General features: G+C 39.1%; 1 protein-coding gene across 1 annotated transcript in view; it reads right to left on the bottom strand.

Annotated features, from left to right (window-relative positions):
- Nucleotides 1-19,643, bottom strand: part of PTPRO (protein tyrosine phosphatase receptor type O) — a 154,707-nt gene that overhangs the window by 22,962 nt on the left and 112,102 nt on the right. The window contains exons 11-16 of the mRNA XM_085216780.1: nt 14,570-14,721; nt 12,248-12,368; nt 8,306-8,445; nt 5,791-5,923; nt 4,328-4,448; nt 2,315-2,383 (exon numbers count right to left, since the gene is read on the bottom strand). Coding sequence (XP_085072906.1) covers nt 2,315-2,383; nt 4,328-4,448; nt 5,791-5,923; nt 8,306-8,445; nt 12,248-12,368; nt 14,570-14,721 — 736 coding nt within the window. The remainder of the gene's footprint in view (nt 1-2,314; nt 2,384-4,327; nt 4,449-5,790; nt 5,924-8,305; nt 8,446-12,247; nt 12,369-14,569; nt 14,722-19,643) is intronic.

Genomic DNA, 19,643 nt, shown 5'->3' with positions numbered 1-19,643 from the left:
ACAGTGGGTTATTCCTCTTTTGTGCTTTGGAGACAGCAACAGCAAAGCCAGCATAGCAGTTCAGCTTTCTGGTTAATCACACACTATAGTAGTTGTAGGATCAGCTTTTTATTGCCTATCTGCTGTTTCTATGGAAATGGACTGAGGATTAAATAGTGCCTTCCATAAGCATAGTGTTGGTGTGACAGAAAGCTTTTCATTAGGCTAAGGAAAAAGACACGATGTTGCTAAAATACTCCTCTTTCCTTTGGGATATCCCACAGAGGTTTTCTAGAGCTTTTATTTCCTCTTGTCTACTGATGCAGAAGGAATTATTTAAGCTTGTGTCTTGTTCCATTGCCAAATCATCATGAGCAATTTCTACCCTTGATCATATCACAGTATGCTACCCACCTTCTTGTGCTGTTTAGGAACTCCCAACTTTAAAACAATTGATTTTCTTCAATGTATGAAAATTACATAATTGTCCAATAAATAAAATACTGTTTTCCTGGAATTATATAGTTTTTTACCTACTACTGAGATGTACTGAATTTTGAATTTTATTTAATTAGGGGGGAGAGATGCAGAGATTGATCAAATCCTGAGAATTCTGCTGAGCTGCCTTTTTCTTAGGATTCAGTGGATATGCCCATAGCATTCTTATTAGGTCCTTCGAACAACAGCTAGCAAAGTTAGTTTCTTAATCATTTGTACCTGTCTGTGGGACCATAGTTCCCATTTGGCTGCCTGGTTGGACAGTGAATCTGTAGCTGAGTAGACAACAGAGGGACACAGAACAAGAAGTCTCCACTAATCTTCAGAGAAGTTAGGACTGTATGATTAGGGCACACTGACTTCAAATACTAAACATTTGCAAAGGTCTTAAGCAGGAATGTTTTCTAAAATTTATGTTTTCATAACAAAATTTATGTTTATATAAATAAATATCTATACACATAAATACGCATCAACAAAATCAAGTAACAAGATCCCTTACTTACATGTCCAAACCTATTAATTAATTTCCTTTCCCACAAAAAAAGCGTTTTATGGTTTTAATAACATCCGTTTCTAGTTTAATCATTTGATTCAAGCTTGGATATTTAATTAACATGAGTGTTTGATCTTCTGCCTTCATCGCCATTAATATAGCCCAAGAAAGAGAAGCTGAAAGAGAGATTAGTTTCTACTGCTACAGCTGGCTGCTATTAAAGCTAAACCAAGCAAGTGAAGCTTGTTTAATATCCAGTTAATTAGCAGCACAGTAAGATATTGACAGGATTTGCTGGGCTTGTTAGTTCAGTTTGCATGCTTATTAGCAAAAGGCTTGTTGTGGTGCAGTGTCAACTCATTTGATTCTGTCCTTGTTGGGCAGGCTGGGTCCCATGAGATCATAGAAGTAGTTCTCAGTGCATCACTTTCCAGCTTCTTAGCTGTCAACAAAGCTGACCACAAGCATTAAACCAACGTTCCTCCTATGTACTGGAATGGGGCAGTAGGGGGCTAATACTGTGCTTCTAGATATGTATGTTTGGACTTGCCCTGAAAAACATGGGTCTTTTCATGGAGATTGATAATAAGACTGTAAAGCCTAGATCAGTCATTAACACCCATACGATAATCAAATTAGGAATGAGAATGGTCATACTGGTACCAGTGAGGTAGGCCTTAGAGCCCTTTTGCTTCTGTAAAATCTAATCCTACTGACTATCTCTGTACAAATACTTCTCCTCAGCTGATAGTGTCAGTGATGGTTTGGAGTCCATAGTCAGTGCCTATAACCCTTGTAGGTGATTTTCTAGATTAGAAAAAATAAATTTTTCTTCCAGTCATTTCAACAGCACTGAACACAAATTTGCAGTAAATATTGAGTTGGTTTACACTTGTCATTGCATCCTTTCATTGCAAGGAAAAATGACTAACAGCATTTTGTGAAGATGGTTGTTGATTAATCACCTACAGACAAGCTTAATCCTGAAGAGTGGAAGTGCTGATGGACTTATAGATCAAGTTTCTACACTTGTGTTACTTTAGGAAATAAGTCTTCAAGAAAATAAATAAATAAATAAATAAATAAATAAATAATTGTGCATCTATGCAACTTTGTTGACATGTTATACTTCATATCCTACTAAAAGTACCAGCTGACAGTACACACAGTCTTGACTCATCGTTCAAGAAATAAAATCCTGAAGTAACAGAAATAGTAATTTTATCATAAATAGGGACAGTGATTGCATTTAAAAAAAAAAAAAAACATTTAAAATTTAAAGGTCATATTTGCCAATAAAGCAGAGATGGGGAAAAACATAATTAAAAGCTTTTCACTCACCAGTTATATGGTAGCTTTCCATCTCTCTCTAATGATGCAAAATTGACAAAGGTTCCAGCCCCACACTCCCTGTTTCAGGAAAACCATTGAGTACAAAGTTACCATCTTAGGATTCGCAACGCTTGCAATGATGCTGATTCAAGAGAGTACACCAGAAGTTTCAGAGATGTGCTGAACACTCAGATTTGTTATTAGGTCTGAGATAATGTGTGATAAACAAAACTGAAATCCCTTAATGTAGTCCTCCAAAACCATTAACCTCAGATTAGGCTTTCTAATAATCTTTAGAAAACCTAAAAAAAAAAAGAAAAGGTTGCTAATAAAAAGCTCAAATAAGCCTCATCTTCTATTCAGAATTGGGATTTCTATAGTATGGCACTGAAACCCCTTGGTGGCCTCAGTAAACACACAAAAGATTTACTTTTCTATACTAAATATTCCCAGTCCCAACTCCTTTAAGGAAAAGATGTATATTTGTCTCCATTTGACAAATGCATGGTAATTTTGAGTTCAGAAAACAAATGCGAATAAGACTGAATTTCCTGAGGAACATCTCAGTGAATTTATCACGAGTTCATTATTTTCTGCTGCAAATGATAAGCTGACTTGACTATTTTTCCTTCCTTGATTTAAACAAACAAGTGCTTGCAGCTTCACTGAATTTACGTTTTAATTTCCTCTTGGGTTTTTTATCTTCTATGGCTAGAAGCAGTGTTGAAGAGAACAAGAAACAGCTTTAGGCTGCCTGCATAGTAATTCAATAGAAAAGAAAATTAATATAGATGGTATTTTCCCAGAGCAAGTCACATATAAAAGGAACCAACCACATAATATTCCCTGAAAGAAACGGCCTGAAAAATCTATGTGATGTGGTCTTCTGTTGCCTGGAATATATAGCCAAGACAAGATACATAAAATGTAGACTTTGCTAGGTAATCAAGTCAAAGATTTTATACACAAGTCTTTTATATGAAACAATTACAATTTGCTAGGAGAGTAAATCAATATAAAGTATACAGCATAGATTATAAAAGGATGAAGACTACAGGAACCTTCCAGACCCAGCACACAAGCCACATACAGGGTGTTTGGAGTATTCTCCACTGTTTTCCTACTCCATAATGTAACTTACACAAAACTGAACTCTTACAGGTGAGATATACAAGGAAAAATTGAATGTCTGTGTTCAGGTATAAATGATTAGTGTGGATATCTGAAGGAACGGGTTCTGAAAAAAGTTTTAGCTGTGCAAGATAATTTTTTCTTTCATCTGTGCAATAGAACAAATGGGAATAGTTAATGATATAGGTGAACAGAAGGACTTGAGATCTTTCCTGGGTTTGTAGGTCTTGGTTTATGCATTCTGACTGCATGGATAGATGAGATCTAGGTAAGAAAATCTTTGTCCCATGCTGCTGTTCCCATAGGATGGAATCCCATATACATGGAGAATTTGGACAGACAAAGACCAGGAGTTGGATGTAGGCTGTCAAATGTTCTAGGGACAGACTGTCAAGGCCCTGGGTGCACCCTTCCTCATTAGGTGGTTTGGCTGACAGGGCTGAGGCCTTGCATGGCCCCTGAAATGGAGAATCTTGGACTTGATGAACTAACCATGGAATAACCATCTTATCTGTTGATACAGAAAATCCCTGTTCAAAACCAAATGAAAGATCTGCAAATCATTTTGATGTCCTGATCATGCCAATGTGCCTCAAACCTCAATTATCCTTTAAGTTCCTGACACAACCCTTCCATATTAAGCAACTGCCCTTCTTATTTATCCAACTGAGCAGAGTTAAAATGAGGCAAATGTTCAAGCTGATAGCTCAGGTCCAGAATGAAGGTAAATAGAAGACATGATATTTCTAAACATCAGTAAGACCAATTTTGTGAAGGAATCGCAAGCTTTTCAAGTATTACCCAAATATAAAAATATCCCAAGTTATAACTACTGACATAATGTGTTGTTGCATTCTGATAATTTTGAAATTAACGTAAGTCTGGACTCACCTGGCCATTTGTAGATGTTTCCTCCTAAGCACAACAAGGGTCACCAGCAGCAGTCCAATGAGAAGGACACTTAGAATGGCTAATACAGAGATTACCACTATGTTGGGATTCATCTCAGTGACTGTATATACAAACAACAGGATCTTGGTTATTTGATTCAGAAGAACTAAGTTCCCTTAGCCCTACCCATATAGTGTTATATTTATGAACTGTTCAGCCTAGAGTTTTATAGAGAGGAAAATATACTACTAGACATAAAAGAACGTTTTGACTAGTTATTGCTCTTACAACATTTCCATGGGGAAATGACTTCACTGTGGCATTTTGTGTCCTGATATTTTTATTTCTTTTTCCTTAACTGCCATACTTAATACAAGAGAAAAATGGAGAAGAAAATACAAAATACAGATATTCTTCATTGTCTATGTCTCCAAAGCACAGTTCCAACTCTGAAGGTGTTCTTCAGCAATAGTCAATACCCTCTCTGATCCAACAGCAAAATAACAGGCTCTGTTAACATATTGGGTTGAAGTGGATTGAATGACATTGGCAAATAAATTTTAACAGTATATTCTGTTTTAACTAAGAGCTCAAAGCAACTCTCAATAACAAAATCTTGACTTTTTTTTTTTGTTCCATAATACATTTATTAGTTTTACTAGCATAAGAACAGATAACATGTTCTGCTCACTACATAAGAAACCTGCTCTACTTGCTCAAAATAACTTTACATTAAGAGAAGCATTTTTAGAATAGAAATTACAGAGCTAAAAGTCATTGAGCTAAATTTCAGGCATTGAATTCCATGATGGAGTAGTGTATGATGTATAGGACACATGACTAAAGCTACGACTTACGTTAACCAAGTAGTGATCATGTTGATCATTATGAATGGCAGACTTTAAACAAAACTCCATTGCTCTGGGTAATCCAACACTGATTTTCTTTCTTCAAAACCAGTACAATGCTAAACTTGATGGCAAGCCCAGATAGCCTCCAGTGGGAGTTATCCCTTTGGCATGTGATGGCTCAGTATACCCCATTCTCTCTTCTCCTTTGCTCTCACTGTCTTCACTTCCTCATTGAAAATTGAAAGAGATTTTTCTCCTTACCAGCTCATCAGTGTTATTTTCCTCATTTCATTTGGGATTGGGTGAGGAGATGTTTTTTTTTCCATAAACATCACCAGGCACTGATGTTCAGCCTTGAAACTACAAACTAGGTATCTAACTTCTAAAAGCCAGTAGAGAACTGAGCCACCAGTTTGTATCTTACCAATCAAAACCCCATCAAGGTTTTAATAAAAACTTTTAAAAGTTACTTCCCTATCCCTACTACATCTGGCATCTCTTCCATGACACAAACAATGTTTGGTTGCCAGCATTGCTGAGAGCAGCTTTAGAAAGCAAGAAGAAACAGATGCTGCAGCTGGAGGACAAAGTAGAAAGGGAAGTGTTGCTTACCCATGGTGGAAACCGCAATGAAAGTGGGAACACTGGGGCTGTTGTGGCTGAAGGTGGTCACGCTGCAGTTGTAGGAAGTGGCAGGAGTTAGGCTGGAAATAGTCACTACATGTGAAGAGACAGTGACAGGTTCCTATAGATGTGGAGAAAACCACACAGTAGTTTGTGTCTCCCATAAATGCAAGAACACGAATCACTGTTCTGCTCTCCTACCACTTATTTGAAATGATAAAGTCAAATTTGGTGATAAAAGCAGTGCTTTGAAACCTAGGGACAATAATCATGGCCTGCCCTCAAACATAGGCGCCTAGTCTGCAGAAGAGGGGAGAGCAACAGGGGTTAAAGCACCAGTGGGAACAGCCCAGAGCACCTCAGGGAGTCCAGAACCCCTTGGGGTGGGCAGGAGAGTGCTTTGCAGTTATTTGGCCAGGCACATTCACAGTGGAGAAAGTGCTGCATCCCCTGGAACATTCCCAGAGGTAGGCAGAAGCTCTCAAGCTCTGGTTACTAAGCCACACAAGTAGGAGGAAAAACAGTTATTTTTTATATAATAACTTTATGCAGTGTATGTCTCTGGTTTAATAAATGCTGGTCTGGAAAAACAAAACAAACACCACGTATGGATTGATTTAAAGATAGAGGTCTTTATGGTTCTGTAAACTATACTTACTGAGAGTAAGTACTTTTCTGTACTCCAGCAGAGCAAAGGGTGGATTGCAGATGCAATAACAGGAAACAGAGTTTAATGAAGTTTAATTAATAAACTCACTCCAGAGACAGAGTGCAATGCAGCAAGCCGTGAGCACTGGATATTTTCAGTGGCCCATTATCAGCCAGGTATTCCTTCTATATGATAAAGGGTTCTTGCAATGCAATTCTGATTTACGTTATGCAGATGAAATCACATGTGCATGAATGTAAGGGAAGAGAGTTGTATTCCCTCAGCTAAAAGGAGGGGCCATGATTTGGACTTGGTATGATGTTTTTTTTCCATTTTCCACTCTGGAAAGAATTAAATAAGTCAAACAAAACCCAAGATGTTCAAACATGGAAATCTGTTGCTAGTTTAAAAATGGAGGAAAATGACAAAAATATTCATGTAATTAGCATGGAAAATCACAAATAAAGGATTTTCACCAGTCTAATGAGAAAGCATCCATTTTTAAGGTTTAAAAAGGAGTCATTCCCCTTTTGTCACAGAGACAGAAAAGACAGTGATGAATCTAATGAGAAGTGAACTGCTAATCTCTATATATTTCCCACTGCCAGATGTTCATGTCAACAAGTGAGAAACCACTGAAGTTCCTGCCAAGCGGAGCAGTCTTTTCCTGATGTTCTTAAAACATAATTGCTCGGCACTGAAGCCACAAATCCTGTGGTACCTTTCTTGTCTAATCACATCATTATTTTGAATTTCTGCTAAGTAGATAATGACTTCATGATCTCTGTCTATTCACTGTGAAAAGAACAGGAATCTAAAATTGGAATCCAAACTATCCAAAAGATTCAAGTGCATCTGAACATTTTCTCCTTTAGTCAGTGCCTTTCTTAACTTAAAATATTAAATATTTCACAGACTGAGTTAAAGAGGGTGTATATATTTTTCGGGATAATTACTGGTCTGTGTTTGTTTTTTTTTTATTTTTTTCCTGAGTAATTTCCCATTCTGGGAAAGTCCAGATGACAGAACAGTATTTCATAGCACGCAATCACAGTATTCACTAAGCCGTCAGCTAAACCACAAAGTAATCCTCATACACAATGTTGAATAGCAAGAAATCAAAACTAATACTGCTCCTCCTTTTCACAGAACAGTTTTACCAATCTGAACACTCAGATGTTCATGTGTCCAAAGAGCACACTTGTCAACATGGACAGAAGGAAAAAAAGATTATTTTCTGAAGTTGAATCTGGAAGGAAATACTGCAAGAAAAAAAATGCTTAAGTAGCAGCAACATTTGCCCATAAAGGAAATCTGAATAGCACTTAACTTCAGTTAACAGTCCTCAAAACCAGAAGAAAAGTAAGCCAGTATTAATCAGATACTGTACAAAAGAGCTCAGCCCTGTAGCATCTAAATATGTCTATTTTTCACATTTCTAATCAAGCTACCTAAAAATTTTTCCATTTCTGCTCATTGACATTCCCTTAGTTTTGTGTCTCTTCATGTTTTGCAGAGTATAATAGAGTCCATTTCATGACTAGGCAAGGGTTGATACTGCTGTTGTCGTGGATGAACATAGCTTCTGTTCAACCAGTAACAATCTCATCAGCAAGATAGAAGCCAGTCTTAACACTGTAAAACAACAAAATATTTTAGCATTTCAAATGCTTTAGTAGCTCAGCTCTAAAGGCTCTAAAGGCTCTAATTCTGAACCACCTTATCACATTTGGTTGAAAACCCTAACCCTGGGCTTTACAGACAAATGGTAAGCAGCAGACAGTAAACTGAAAGATTCCAGGCCTATCGCAGTTTTAGAAATGAAAAGTAGAAAACAAAGAGGACTTCACATACCTGGATTTTAATTTCTTGATTGGATCCAGCTTGCTGGCAGTAGACTTCAAAGAAATCAGCCACTCCTTCTTCCACCCACAGCAGAGTGACAGAGGTCTGAGTCTTGTTGACAGCAAACAGTGACTTTGGAGGTGCTGGTTCTAGTTAAGAGAAGATCTCCTTTTATTAAGCTTATCTTGAAGTCTTCGTACAAACAAGAAGAGGAAGCATCACATAAAAAGAAATGCAATGCCAATGCCTTTCTATTGTTCATTTCCTTCAGATAGTCTGCCAGCAAAGAGCACCATACCTCATGATGATAAGCAACCAATGCAAAATGGGAAGGCAATGAAGTATCTTAGTTTCTTTTTTTATTTAAAATGTTCTCTATTTGGGCAGTTGGATAGTCGCTTCCTTTTTCACAGACTCTTTTAGGGCAATCAGCATATTGTATTAATAGAAAAATGCTAACGGAATCTCTTTCAGGAGAAGATGTCTGCCCACCTGTTAGCAAAACATTTGCACTGATAAATATTTGCTTTGCAAGGCCTGACCCAGGAGATAATAATGAAGCAGCCCTCCCAAAGTGAGCTCTGTCTAGGTTCACTTAATTGCACCAGAGGAAATATTTAGTCATTTGGCAGATCAAATATATCTTCTAGTCTGTCTTTTTTGTTCCATATTCAAGGGCAATTGGATCTCCACTCATTTCAATTAGTTACAGGAGTTTTCTCTCCTCATTGAATGTAGAGGTCCAGATCTCAGAGGTTTTTAATTTATTGTTTTTGTACTTGTTGCTGTTGTGCTGCAACAGACTAACATAGACAAGGCATTGAGCTTCTCACATGAAAAGGAGAAGATAAACCCTGAAATAAGAGGATTGTTGCCATTGGGGTAACGGACTAGTGATGGCAGACTGTTGGGTGGAATGGGGATCACAGGATCACAGAACAGCTTGGGTTGGGATGGACCTCAAGGCGCAGCCAGTTCCAACCCTCTGCCGTGGACAGGCTGGCCCTACCAGCTCAGGCTGCCCAGGGCCCCATCCAACCTGGCCTTCAGCACCTCCAGGGATGGGGCATCCACAGCTTCTCTGGGCAGCCTGTGCCAGGGCCTCACTGCCCTCTGAGTAAAGAACTTCTTCCTTGTATCTAATCTAAACCTACACTCTTGTAGTTTAAAACTCTAACCCCTGTTCTACCACTACATTCCCAAAGAGTACAGGAGTGTGGGAGCAAGGCACAAACACTGCCCACTGAAGTAACTATTTCCCTCAGCCATCCACTGAGTCTCCAAGGTCTCATTTCATCATTCTTGAAGCTTTACTATATATATCCTGCAGTGTGGGTAGAAAGGAAGAATAGAATGATTTAAAAATTAAGGTTACTTTAGAAATGAGTGGAGACGGATCCAAGTATGAAGAGGAAGATCAAATGTCAAAAGGGAAAAGTTCTGCTGAAGAGATGAAGAAACCCACTAGGGACAGAAACATGGTGATTGATTAACATGGGCTTTCAAATGATTAAAAATGCCATGCCTCCCCTGGAAGTCTGCGCTCAGTGCAAGGCCTGCCTGAAACTCCAGGAGCATTGGGAGCATGGGAAGGGTATCTTGAAGGGCAGGGAAAAGCAATCCTGACTAACCAGGTACAACAATATTTTCTGTTCTTTTCCTTTCACAAATAATTTGTTATTCTCGCTGCATAGGACACTGTCACAGAAGCCTGGATGTGATGTGTAAGATTCATCACAAAAAATCCAGCACAAAGGAATTGTTCAAGTCGTTATAGATTTGGAAGAAGTATCTGTTCCCCAGACAATCAGATCAGCATTCTAGGGTTTGAGGCTGTTAAGAGTACGTTGACAATGGGGAAAAAGTTAAGAGAGCAGGGCAAGGACTGAGGCACTTTCACATGGCAGCTTCTGTGTCATGGGGTCCGCATCATAAACAATGTCCCAGAAAGACATTGGAAAGCCTCTCTCTCTTTTAGTTATACCCATGTATCTGCTCCTGGATTTAGAAATACATTCCATCCCTCACTCCAGGTAAAAAATGGTCTCAGTGAAAATATGAGTTTCAAATTTTGGCATCATCCCAAGCAAATCTTCCTTTTGCCTCCAGCAAATGGCTTGATTTTTCTGCAAGTGGAAAGTTGCCAGAATGAAGCAAACATTATGGAGGGAAGAACATTTGGCAGGAATGCTTAAGTGACTGCCAAGTGCTGAGTTGTCTATCACTTAGAATCAGTTCCCACTACTGCTAATTACAACTCCCAGTGCTCCTTCAGAAAAAGAGAGGAGAACCTCTTGTAAAATACCCTTACAATTGCCCACTCAAAGTGCAAACAGGATAGAGGAAATCAAACAACCACACAGAAGTCTAGAGGCAATTTATCAAAACTGAATTGTTTCTGCTTTCTTTTTGTTGACAGTGAAAGAACAAGAACAAAATAACCGGGAGAGTTCAACAAGAGTCTGCCTGCCCTTGCCAATTGCTGTTTTCCCTGTCCATAAGGAAAAACAAGAAGACACAGCTAGGATGCAGGGGGTGTAACATTAATAACACATGGCATTTATAGACCTGCATGGAAGATAAAGCTAGCTGATATTTTGAAATATTCCTAAAATATTTGGGTAGTAGTAGCAGGGGCATATACTTATCCTCTGCAGGGAATGTACACACTTAACTGTGTGCACAGATACACAGTCTTGGGCAGAACGGACAACGAGACTTGCATAAAGAAGGGAAAATCCATGGAATTTGTTTCAAGTATTTCCTTTGATGAAAAGATCTGGAAGTACTTAGATTCTTGTGGCTGTACTGCTTGCCCCAGCACTGTTTTAGGGATTTGGGTAAAAGAGAGCTATAGAAAAGGACAAGTAGATAATGACTGCTAAAAGACCTCTAATTCATTATAAATTATGAAAACCTTTTATATCACTCCTTTCACTGTCACTCAGAAAAGATATATTATGTGTATAGAGAAGATAATCCAGTTTGAAATTACCGGCTCTCCTTTACCCACCTTCACAGTGGAGTTAATGCCCGTAAAAGCAGTTAGGCATGCTTCAACATTTCACAGCTTTAGGCACCAAGGGCTCGACAATTCCATGTACATGCAAAAGTGAAGTGAAATCTCTTGAGGCACAGTAATTTATTGTTCAGTTTTCTTCAGACTTAAAGGAAGGCATCTCTATTTTTTGTTTCTTTGTGTAAATTACACAAATTTCTTTTAGAATGATGCAGTGCCCCTCAGCCATGAATTTGATTTGATTTTTTTTGTGTGTGTGTAAAGAATACTCTCACTGATCTGTATTTAAAAATGGATGTTGGTGTTGGAGAAATTGAGGTAGGGAGGAAACGTGGAGGGACGCCCCGTCCTTGGAGGTGTTCAAGGCCAGGTTGAATGGGGCCCTGGGCAGCCTGATCTAGTATTACATATGGAGGTAGGTGGCCCTGCTTGTGCCAGGGGGTTGGAGCTTGATGATCTTTGAGGTCCCTTCCAGCTGAAGCCATTCTATGATTCTACGAAGTCATACCAGGTGGCAGAATGCAGACTGAGAAACAGGCAAAACCAAGATTTGCTCTGTACTGAAAATTTCAGCTGGGAAATTCGAGTCTCTGTTCCCAAAACCTGTGAGTGTTCAATAATTTAGTAAAATAAATACAGAGTACAGTTTTACTCCCAGAAAGACAGTAAGCAGTTTACACTCTTCCATTTACAGCCAGATTCTGCTACTCTTGCTCTTCTGGAGTAATACTATTTAGGGAATAGTGTCACATATGTGAATGGGACAATCTTCACAGCAAGGAGAAAAAAAATTACAGCTTTCCAAGAGAAATATGATCACAGGTACACAACTCAGTAACGAGGAAGAAGATGAATCTGCTGACAGAGTGAATTCTGCATTTAATGAGTGAAGGAGTGGGTTCATAACTTGCAAAGAAGCACACATTTCTTACCCAATTTCACAAGCTGGGGCAGGGAAGTATTGCTGCCTCTTTCAGTACAAGCAGTTACTGAAAGGTTGTAAATGTCCCCCGGAGGCAAGCTCAACATTGCAGTCATCACATTGCGTGTTACCTACAATAATTAAAGACAACAATTCTTAAGTATACAACCCAAACCAGATATTCTTCTTCTAAAGTTAATCTGGTTGCTTAATGTACTACAAAGAAAGTTCTGCACATCACAGCAAATTTGTTCCGCACACTCTAACCTTATTACATGACCCAGCACTGACTAGAGTCACCTACAGATATGAAACGAGATATGATCCAAATCCAAGCTAGGGTTTAACAGACTGTGAATAACTTCTTCCTATTATTATGGAAGCAAGTTAGTTCCTCATTTCTCCAGGGCCACAGAGAAGAACACAGGACTCTCATACTGCAACAGGCTGTTTTCAGAGGATTTGTAGGCTAACTAGTAATGGTGCATTCAGGAATCTCATATTGCTTTCCATGGACACTTAATTTTCAGCTGAAATTTTCAGATCCAAGAGAGATGAACAGTTCTGAATGCAGGCTAACATTAGTTTGTCCACTTATCTAAAAACTGACCAACTTCTCCAGAGTCTTCAAAAATACAAAAAGAGCAGGAAGAAGTCATCGTTACCTGATTCTGTTATCTATTAATTTTAATAATCCCACAAGAAAAGCACTCACATTAACAATCTTTACCACAACTAATCATATAAAGAGATAATCATATAGTATCATTTTCAGGAAACTTCCTGAAAGAGACTAACACAGCTTAGCAGAAAAAATACACTCTTAAGCCTGAAAGCATGATGCATCTGTATTTACAAATATAAGCAGCACCATAAAATTCAGTCATAAATAGCTTATTCTAGGTATTCTCGTAAGAGTATTTGCTGGGTATTCTTATTCTGAAAATAATATAAAGAAAAATATCTTTTAAGATGGCTTTGAAGCTACATTTGCGCGTACTTCTGTGCTGTAGATACTCTCTATTTTTAATCCTCTGTTTAATGGAAAAATTACATATTCCATGTTCATTTCCATTTAATTTTGTATTAAATGCTTATTTTATATTTATTAAATCTAATAATTTTGTGTTCAAATATATTTTATCTGAAATTGTTGCATAGAAGTCAGAACTTTCCCTGAAAGAATAACTGCATTATGAGAACACGACTTTTGGAAGGGAAGGAAGGGAGAAGGAAAATTCCGCAATGTTTTTTTCAAATTCAGTGGTTAGAATACTTTATCTGTTGGGAAAAAAATAAAATGTGGGGTTTTCTTTTTTTGTTTGAAACAAAGATCCAAATACTGGAAGTTCCTACTGCTTATAAATGTCATGTTTTTGAATAGTTCCACTAATCATGTAATTAGATTCATGGTGCAACAAGCTCCAGATGGGTTCACTCTTGCAGCCACTAGGAAACCAATGAATTCTATAATGCTCTGGATAAATTAAAATAAAAAATTGCTTATGAATTTGCACTTATCCTGAAAATCCACTTCCAATTCAGCATCTGGTGAATCTTCAGCTGGAGAAAACCTTTCATTTGAAAAAGAGCAGCCACTTTCTACCTGATCAAAATGATCAAAACATCAATAGCAGTGCTGAAGGTCACAGGCTGCAAGGAGCTACAACGCTGGCAGTATGTGCTCCTGTGCAGGAATGCTTTATGTCCAGGGGCTGCTCTTGTGATTCAGGTTAAATGTGCATCTTGATACCCTGCTGAAGTGTGGCTTTATTCCATAATTGGAAAACTCAGATTTCTTTTTCTAATTGATTTTTAAATTAGCTCAAATAGTTGAGGAGAATGTGCCAAGAAACCATCGTAACATCTGGCAAGTTTTCCAACATTTCTGGGTGAAATCCTCTTCCAATCAGTTTGTGGTACATGTGTCCAAATAGAAAATGGGAAGTGATAGCACCTGGTATAAATGACTTAAAAAAAAAAATCATACAGTAGTGTCCTATAGCTTATTATTGACCAGAAATTGAAAGCAGCAGTTCTGTTAACTAAAAAATACTCTTTATTTCTAAATACTCTTTACAATTTCTACTAGTCGCAGTTCAGAAGTTCAATAAGCTATTCCTAAATTCTCACCTAAATTAGCAACATTTTTTGTTGGATTGGAATGGAAGCATTCCACCCTCTGTCTGTTTTGACAGCTTGAGTGTTCAGAAGCGCTCGCACACAGAAATAACTCTAACTGATTAACCAACATGCTCAAACACTGCAACACAAAATCATCAATTGAGCAAAAGAATACAAAGAGAATGACACTTTCCCCAGTCATACTTACACTCTTTTTGATTTTTTTCTTTCCTTCCGCAATGACCATCCAATGCAACATCCTGGAATGAGAGAGGTCAGTACCATCTCCTCCATAGGTCCAGGTGATGTACAAAAGGTGATTGTAATATTCGATGGAGGTAATCTCAGGTGCCACTGGTGCTGAAGGAATAGGACAAACATATTACAGATGTGCTCTAACACAACTGATTACCAAGTCCAAAAATAAACTTCTGCCAAGAGATACTATTGGGAAAAGAGTATCATAACCACAGCAGAAATGTATCGGTAAAATCATCTGCACTTTATACCGGTAACTGAGTACTAGCTGAAAGAAATGAAAAACAGCTTTTCCCTGAGGAACATTTATTTTCGTTCGCAGCCTTACAGTTTTATTTAAAAAAAAAAAAAAAAAGAAAAAAAAAAAGAACCATGAAGCTCCTGGCTGATAGAAACCATTTTCTGAATCACCATTTATAAATGAAATTTAAAGCCAAGTTAAAAGCCTCAGATATTGCTTCACTGTGCAATAGCACTGAAAAAAAATGACACTCAGTGACTAATAAATAAGAATTGTCACACTGAATAACTTGTATAGCTTTTCCACAGGAAAAAAGGAACAAACAACAACAACAAAAAAACAAACTCTGAATGTGAATGTCTCTTTGCATGAAAAGCTTCAGCCCTCTTTGCTCCCAGTGTGCAAGTCCCATCATCAGAGAATCACAGAATGTCAGGGATTGGAAGGAACCTCAGAAGACCATTGAGTCCAGTCCCTCTGCTAGAGCATTAAGTCTCAAATCTACAGACACTTGGCAACTTGTGGACTATGTCATTAGGTATTAGGCAAAGCAGCTGCTGTCCCTTCTCGTCCTCTGTACACTCCTCCATAGCCCTGTGAGCCTGTTCAAAGGCTAGCTGTATAATGGGTTGCTCCCTGTGGTCAGGCAAAACCTGGATTCCCTGTGACACCAAAGGAGTAAGACAACAACCTTTCCTCCTAAAACAGGTGTTTAGAATGAGTAAGAGAGGTGCCTCTCTCCCTATTATCTGAAGAGGGAGCATAGCTGACTGGCTCACCTTGATCACCTACCTGAGAGCTGCATGTGCCCTAACTGGGATTTGAGTTGAGTGGAGCACCCAAAGAGGAAGTCAGCAGTTGCTAAGGCCTGCCCCTCAAGGTGTTATCAGTGGGATAATCTGGAAAAAATGGGAAGTGTATGATTCCGTGTGCTTGGCAGATTCTGCCCTAAACTGAAAAGGACATGGGTAGATCCTCCTTAGACCACAACGAATTTGTTTGTGCCTTTACAGAGCCGCTGCCCTGCTTCCCGGCAGAGCCCTGGGTGCCAGCAGCCATACAAAGGCAGGATGCACTGGGAGCACGGAACTGCTTGAAAGGGGCCACACGGTGTCACTGCTGCTTTCACGAAGGCTTCTATGACTTTATGCTGAGATCTGTTAGGAGCACAGATTTACTGAAGAAAGGAAGCAAATACAACGACGAGCAATTTAGAACCATTTAGAAACGCTTAGTAAGACTCTTCTCTCAAATTCATCTTGAGATCGCCCTTTTATGCTGTTGAGAGAAAGCAGCATTATTTAGTATAAAATCTTTAAAGTAATGCTTCTTTAATTTATAGAGTTCCCAGTCCATCCTTATGCATTCTTTACAACCTAAGGCCACTACTAGCACGAATCTAACGTGCTATGAATAATTTCCTCTTAAACTTTGATACTGATGATGCATTTGCCCTCCTAACACTCACGTAGTTTAGATACGTGGCAACAGTACCTGCAGGATATGTGAAATGTGACCACAGGTCAAGACCGGTGTGCCCCTTAGCACCATTTTTCACTGAGTTGCATGGAAAGGCTGTAGGAAATGGGCAACCTGGCTAAAGTGACAGCTGAAAGCAACAGAAAGCAGCCTTTCAGGAAGGACAGATGCACTCACCAGCACTGACGGTCTGCCTCTCTATCCTTATTTATTTATTTATTTATTTATTTTCAAAGCTAAAGGCATCCTTGCCACAAAAGAAAATGTTGGTGGTCTGAAGTACCCTTGCTTACGATTGCTTTAAGATCCAGCTGCTTACAGCAGGTGGCATTAAAAACTCATTAGTCACCACAGCAACACCGGCAGTGCCACGATCTCTCCCTGTGTTATCACAACAGCATGCAGCTGTTCCTGCAGGAGCCTGAGAGCAAATGCTGCTTCTGGCAAGCATTTACTTAAGGGCAGTCTGGGCCCATCTGACCAGCTACTGAGGGAGAGAGCTGCACATCACCCAGTATCTTCTAGCACTGTTTTCATTTCAGGTACTACGGTCCAGTGAGCTCCACGTGGGATTCTGCTCTAAGGAAATGGTCTGACAGATGGTGTACAGTCAAGAAGCCCACAAAACCTGGTATTTAAGTTTAGTTTTGATGGGTTTTATTTTTTATTTTTATCTTTTCTAATTCTTGGCAACCTTCTCAGGCTACGCGAGGAAGGTGGAGTTTTTCAGAATGACTCAGAAAGGGACCAAAAGCTCTTTTAAACATCTGCTCTGTCTCTGGAAGGAAACAGGCTGAGGGTGATAAAGAACCTTGCAGTCCCCTAACAGCTTGAGATAGCACAAAGCAGCACCTACTGGGGACAAACATTTCCAACCTGCAGATGTGAAAAATTGGCATACCTTTTCCTGGTGAGTTAGCCTGACAGCATTCCCAGGACAAAACTGAAGAGGATTCAACTAATAATGCAATCAGAGAACAGGAAGGTATTTAATTTGGTTGTGACTCTCTATTGATAAGCACTTGTAATTTGGTCAAATCTGATTTATTTTTATTTTTTAAATCAAGATTCTTCCCTTACAGTGCTTAAGATCTGACTCATTGGTATTTAATGTCTTCATCAATACCCTGAAAATAAAAGCACAGTTGATGAGCCATGCAACTGGTACAGTGATTGGTAAAGAGGGAAATGCTCAGGATAGGACTGTGATGTAAATTATTGGCTCCTGTGCTGGGCCCATTCAAACAAAACTTATTTTGGACTACCAGGTGCAATAATCTTTAGGAAAAAGGAAAAATAGCTACCCTAGGAGGAGTTTAGAAGGCACAGAATAGAAGCAAATCAACACAGACTTCCAGCACGATGCTATAGCAAATGCAATCATTGAGATGCACAAACAGAAGTGCATTGAATAGGGAGCTGATTTTGCCTCTGCAGGAGCATTCAGCAGCTGGTACTGCAATTTTAGGCACAGATTTTCATTGGTAGAGACAGTAAAAATTAGAGAGGCAGAGTTGGGAAAAGAGGTTGCATGAGAAAATGCTTTACTGAGAATACCTAAAGCGTTCAGTGGACAGAATTTATCAAGAGAGAAATGTGAAGGTAAATTCTGTGTAAAGAGGAGGAGAAAAAAAAAAGCTCTGAGGCTCTTCAATCAATAAGTGAAAAATGTAACAAGAATCATAAACTGGATATTACAACTAGATAAATGCAGATCAGGAGCAAAGGATAAACCTTTGATAATAGGAAGAATTAATCATGAGTACAACTTTCCACGGGGATTGGTGGCCTGCTCCCTTTCTGAATATGAGTTGGTTTTTCTGCAAAGGGGTTTTGCCCATCACAAATGGATAACATTACCTGAGGTCTTCATTCTTTTCTGATTTGTGTATGTCTGCTGGGTAACGAGTTGATCCATTTTTCCATGTTGTGGCAGTAAAAGTCCTTACTTGCCCCATACAGAAATCCAAAATAATCCTGGTGGAGGCTTATATTTTAGAATAACTTCCTATGTTCTGCTGCATGTTTTGGGAAACGACACAAAGTATGTGGGGCCTACTGGAGTATTTCCACTCAAAAATGCTGAACCTGGTACCCACATCAGTTGGAAGAGACATTTATTCCCTCCCACAGCAACCAATCAGCTGGAAAATTTCTTCCTTACAGTGAAAAAGATGACTGATTCCGAAGGGCAATGAGTGTCCTGAAGATTTGTCTTGCGGCTTTGCTGGATGCTGTGAGTTTGTGATGCTCCAGACAAGTGACAGGACTTGTCCCAGCATAGCTTGGGATCAGATATCTGAGGATGACAGGTTTCATCTGACTTCAATGGAGCTAAGACTCAATGCAGTGATAATTTTGCTCACGTGGTTCTGTCGAGCATTTTTAACCATCATCACAAATAGGCCTTATTCACTTCCCTTTCTTTGCATCCTGTTAAGGCTTTCACAAACCAGAAAATCTTTTTCTAGGTTACTATCTGCTTTGGAAGGAATAACCATAGCCTGATTTCCCTCATAATGTGGTTTTTACAGCTGGGAAAGAAAAGTGAGACACATTTATTTCCTCTCATGGTGCGTCTGAGTTATTTACTGCTTTCAATCAGCAGTATTTCTGCAAGGTGAGCTGCATGGTGATGAATAAAAGCAAAATGATTCAATAGGGGACTTTGACTCAAGCAGTCTGGGTGCTGGAAGCACATGTCAGGGAGCTCAAAGGAGGTCTCAAATGCTGTTCCCTTTCTGGCTAATCCATTTTATATATTGAACACTCCAAACTGACAAGAGACAAGGGAGTGTGCTAGATTCAAAGCTGGTTCCAGCTGGAGGAAGGAAAGCAATGGGGTCGTAACAAGTTCCTACAGCTGAGAACCTCAACTGGGAGGGACTGGCCAAGGCACAGCTGCCCAGTGAAAATGCACCCAGTGGAGGTGCAACACCTTGATCTCAGCGGCACTCTTCTCATTGCACACACACACAAAATACACTCAGCAGAGAAGGCAGAACTGGAGCACAAGAAAAATGTGCTACAAGACATAGTCCTTGCCTAGATCTGCATGATGTGTGCAGAACTCTACTCTGTGTTGGCTAAGGTGTCAAAGTCTAATCTGTGGATAACTGACGGGGAAAGGAAGGAATTCTACAACTCTCACTACAGTTCCCTGAAAGGAGATTGTAGTGAGGTGGGGGCTAGCTTCTTCTCCTGGGTAGTAGTGATAGGATGAGAGTGAATGGCCTCAAGTTGCATCAGGGGAAGTTCGGGTTGAATATTAAAAAAAAATTCTTAGAAAGAATGGTGATACATT

Source organism: Meleagris gallopavo, chromosome 1 (assembly GCF_905368555.1).
Source record: "Meleagris gallopavo chromosome 1, MGAL_WU_HG_1.1, whole genome shotgun sequence".
NCBI lineage: Eukaryota > Metazoa > Chordata > Aves > Galliformes > Phasianidae > Meleagris > Meleagris gallopavo.
The sequence above is the reverse complement of the archived record's forward strand: the minus strand, read 5'-3'. Positions and strand labels throughout refer to the sequence as shown.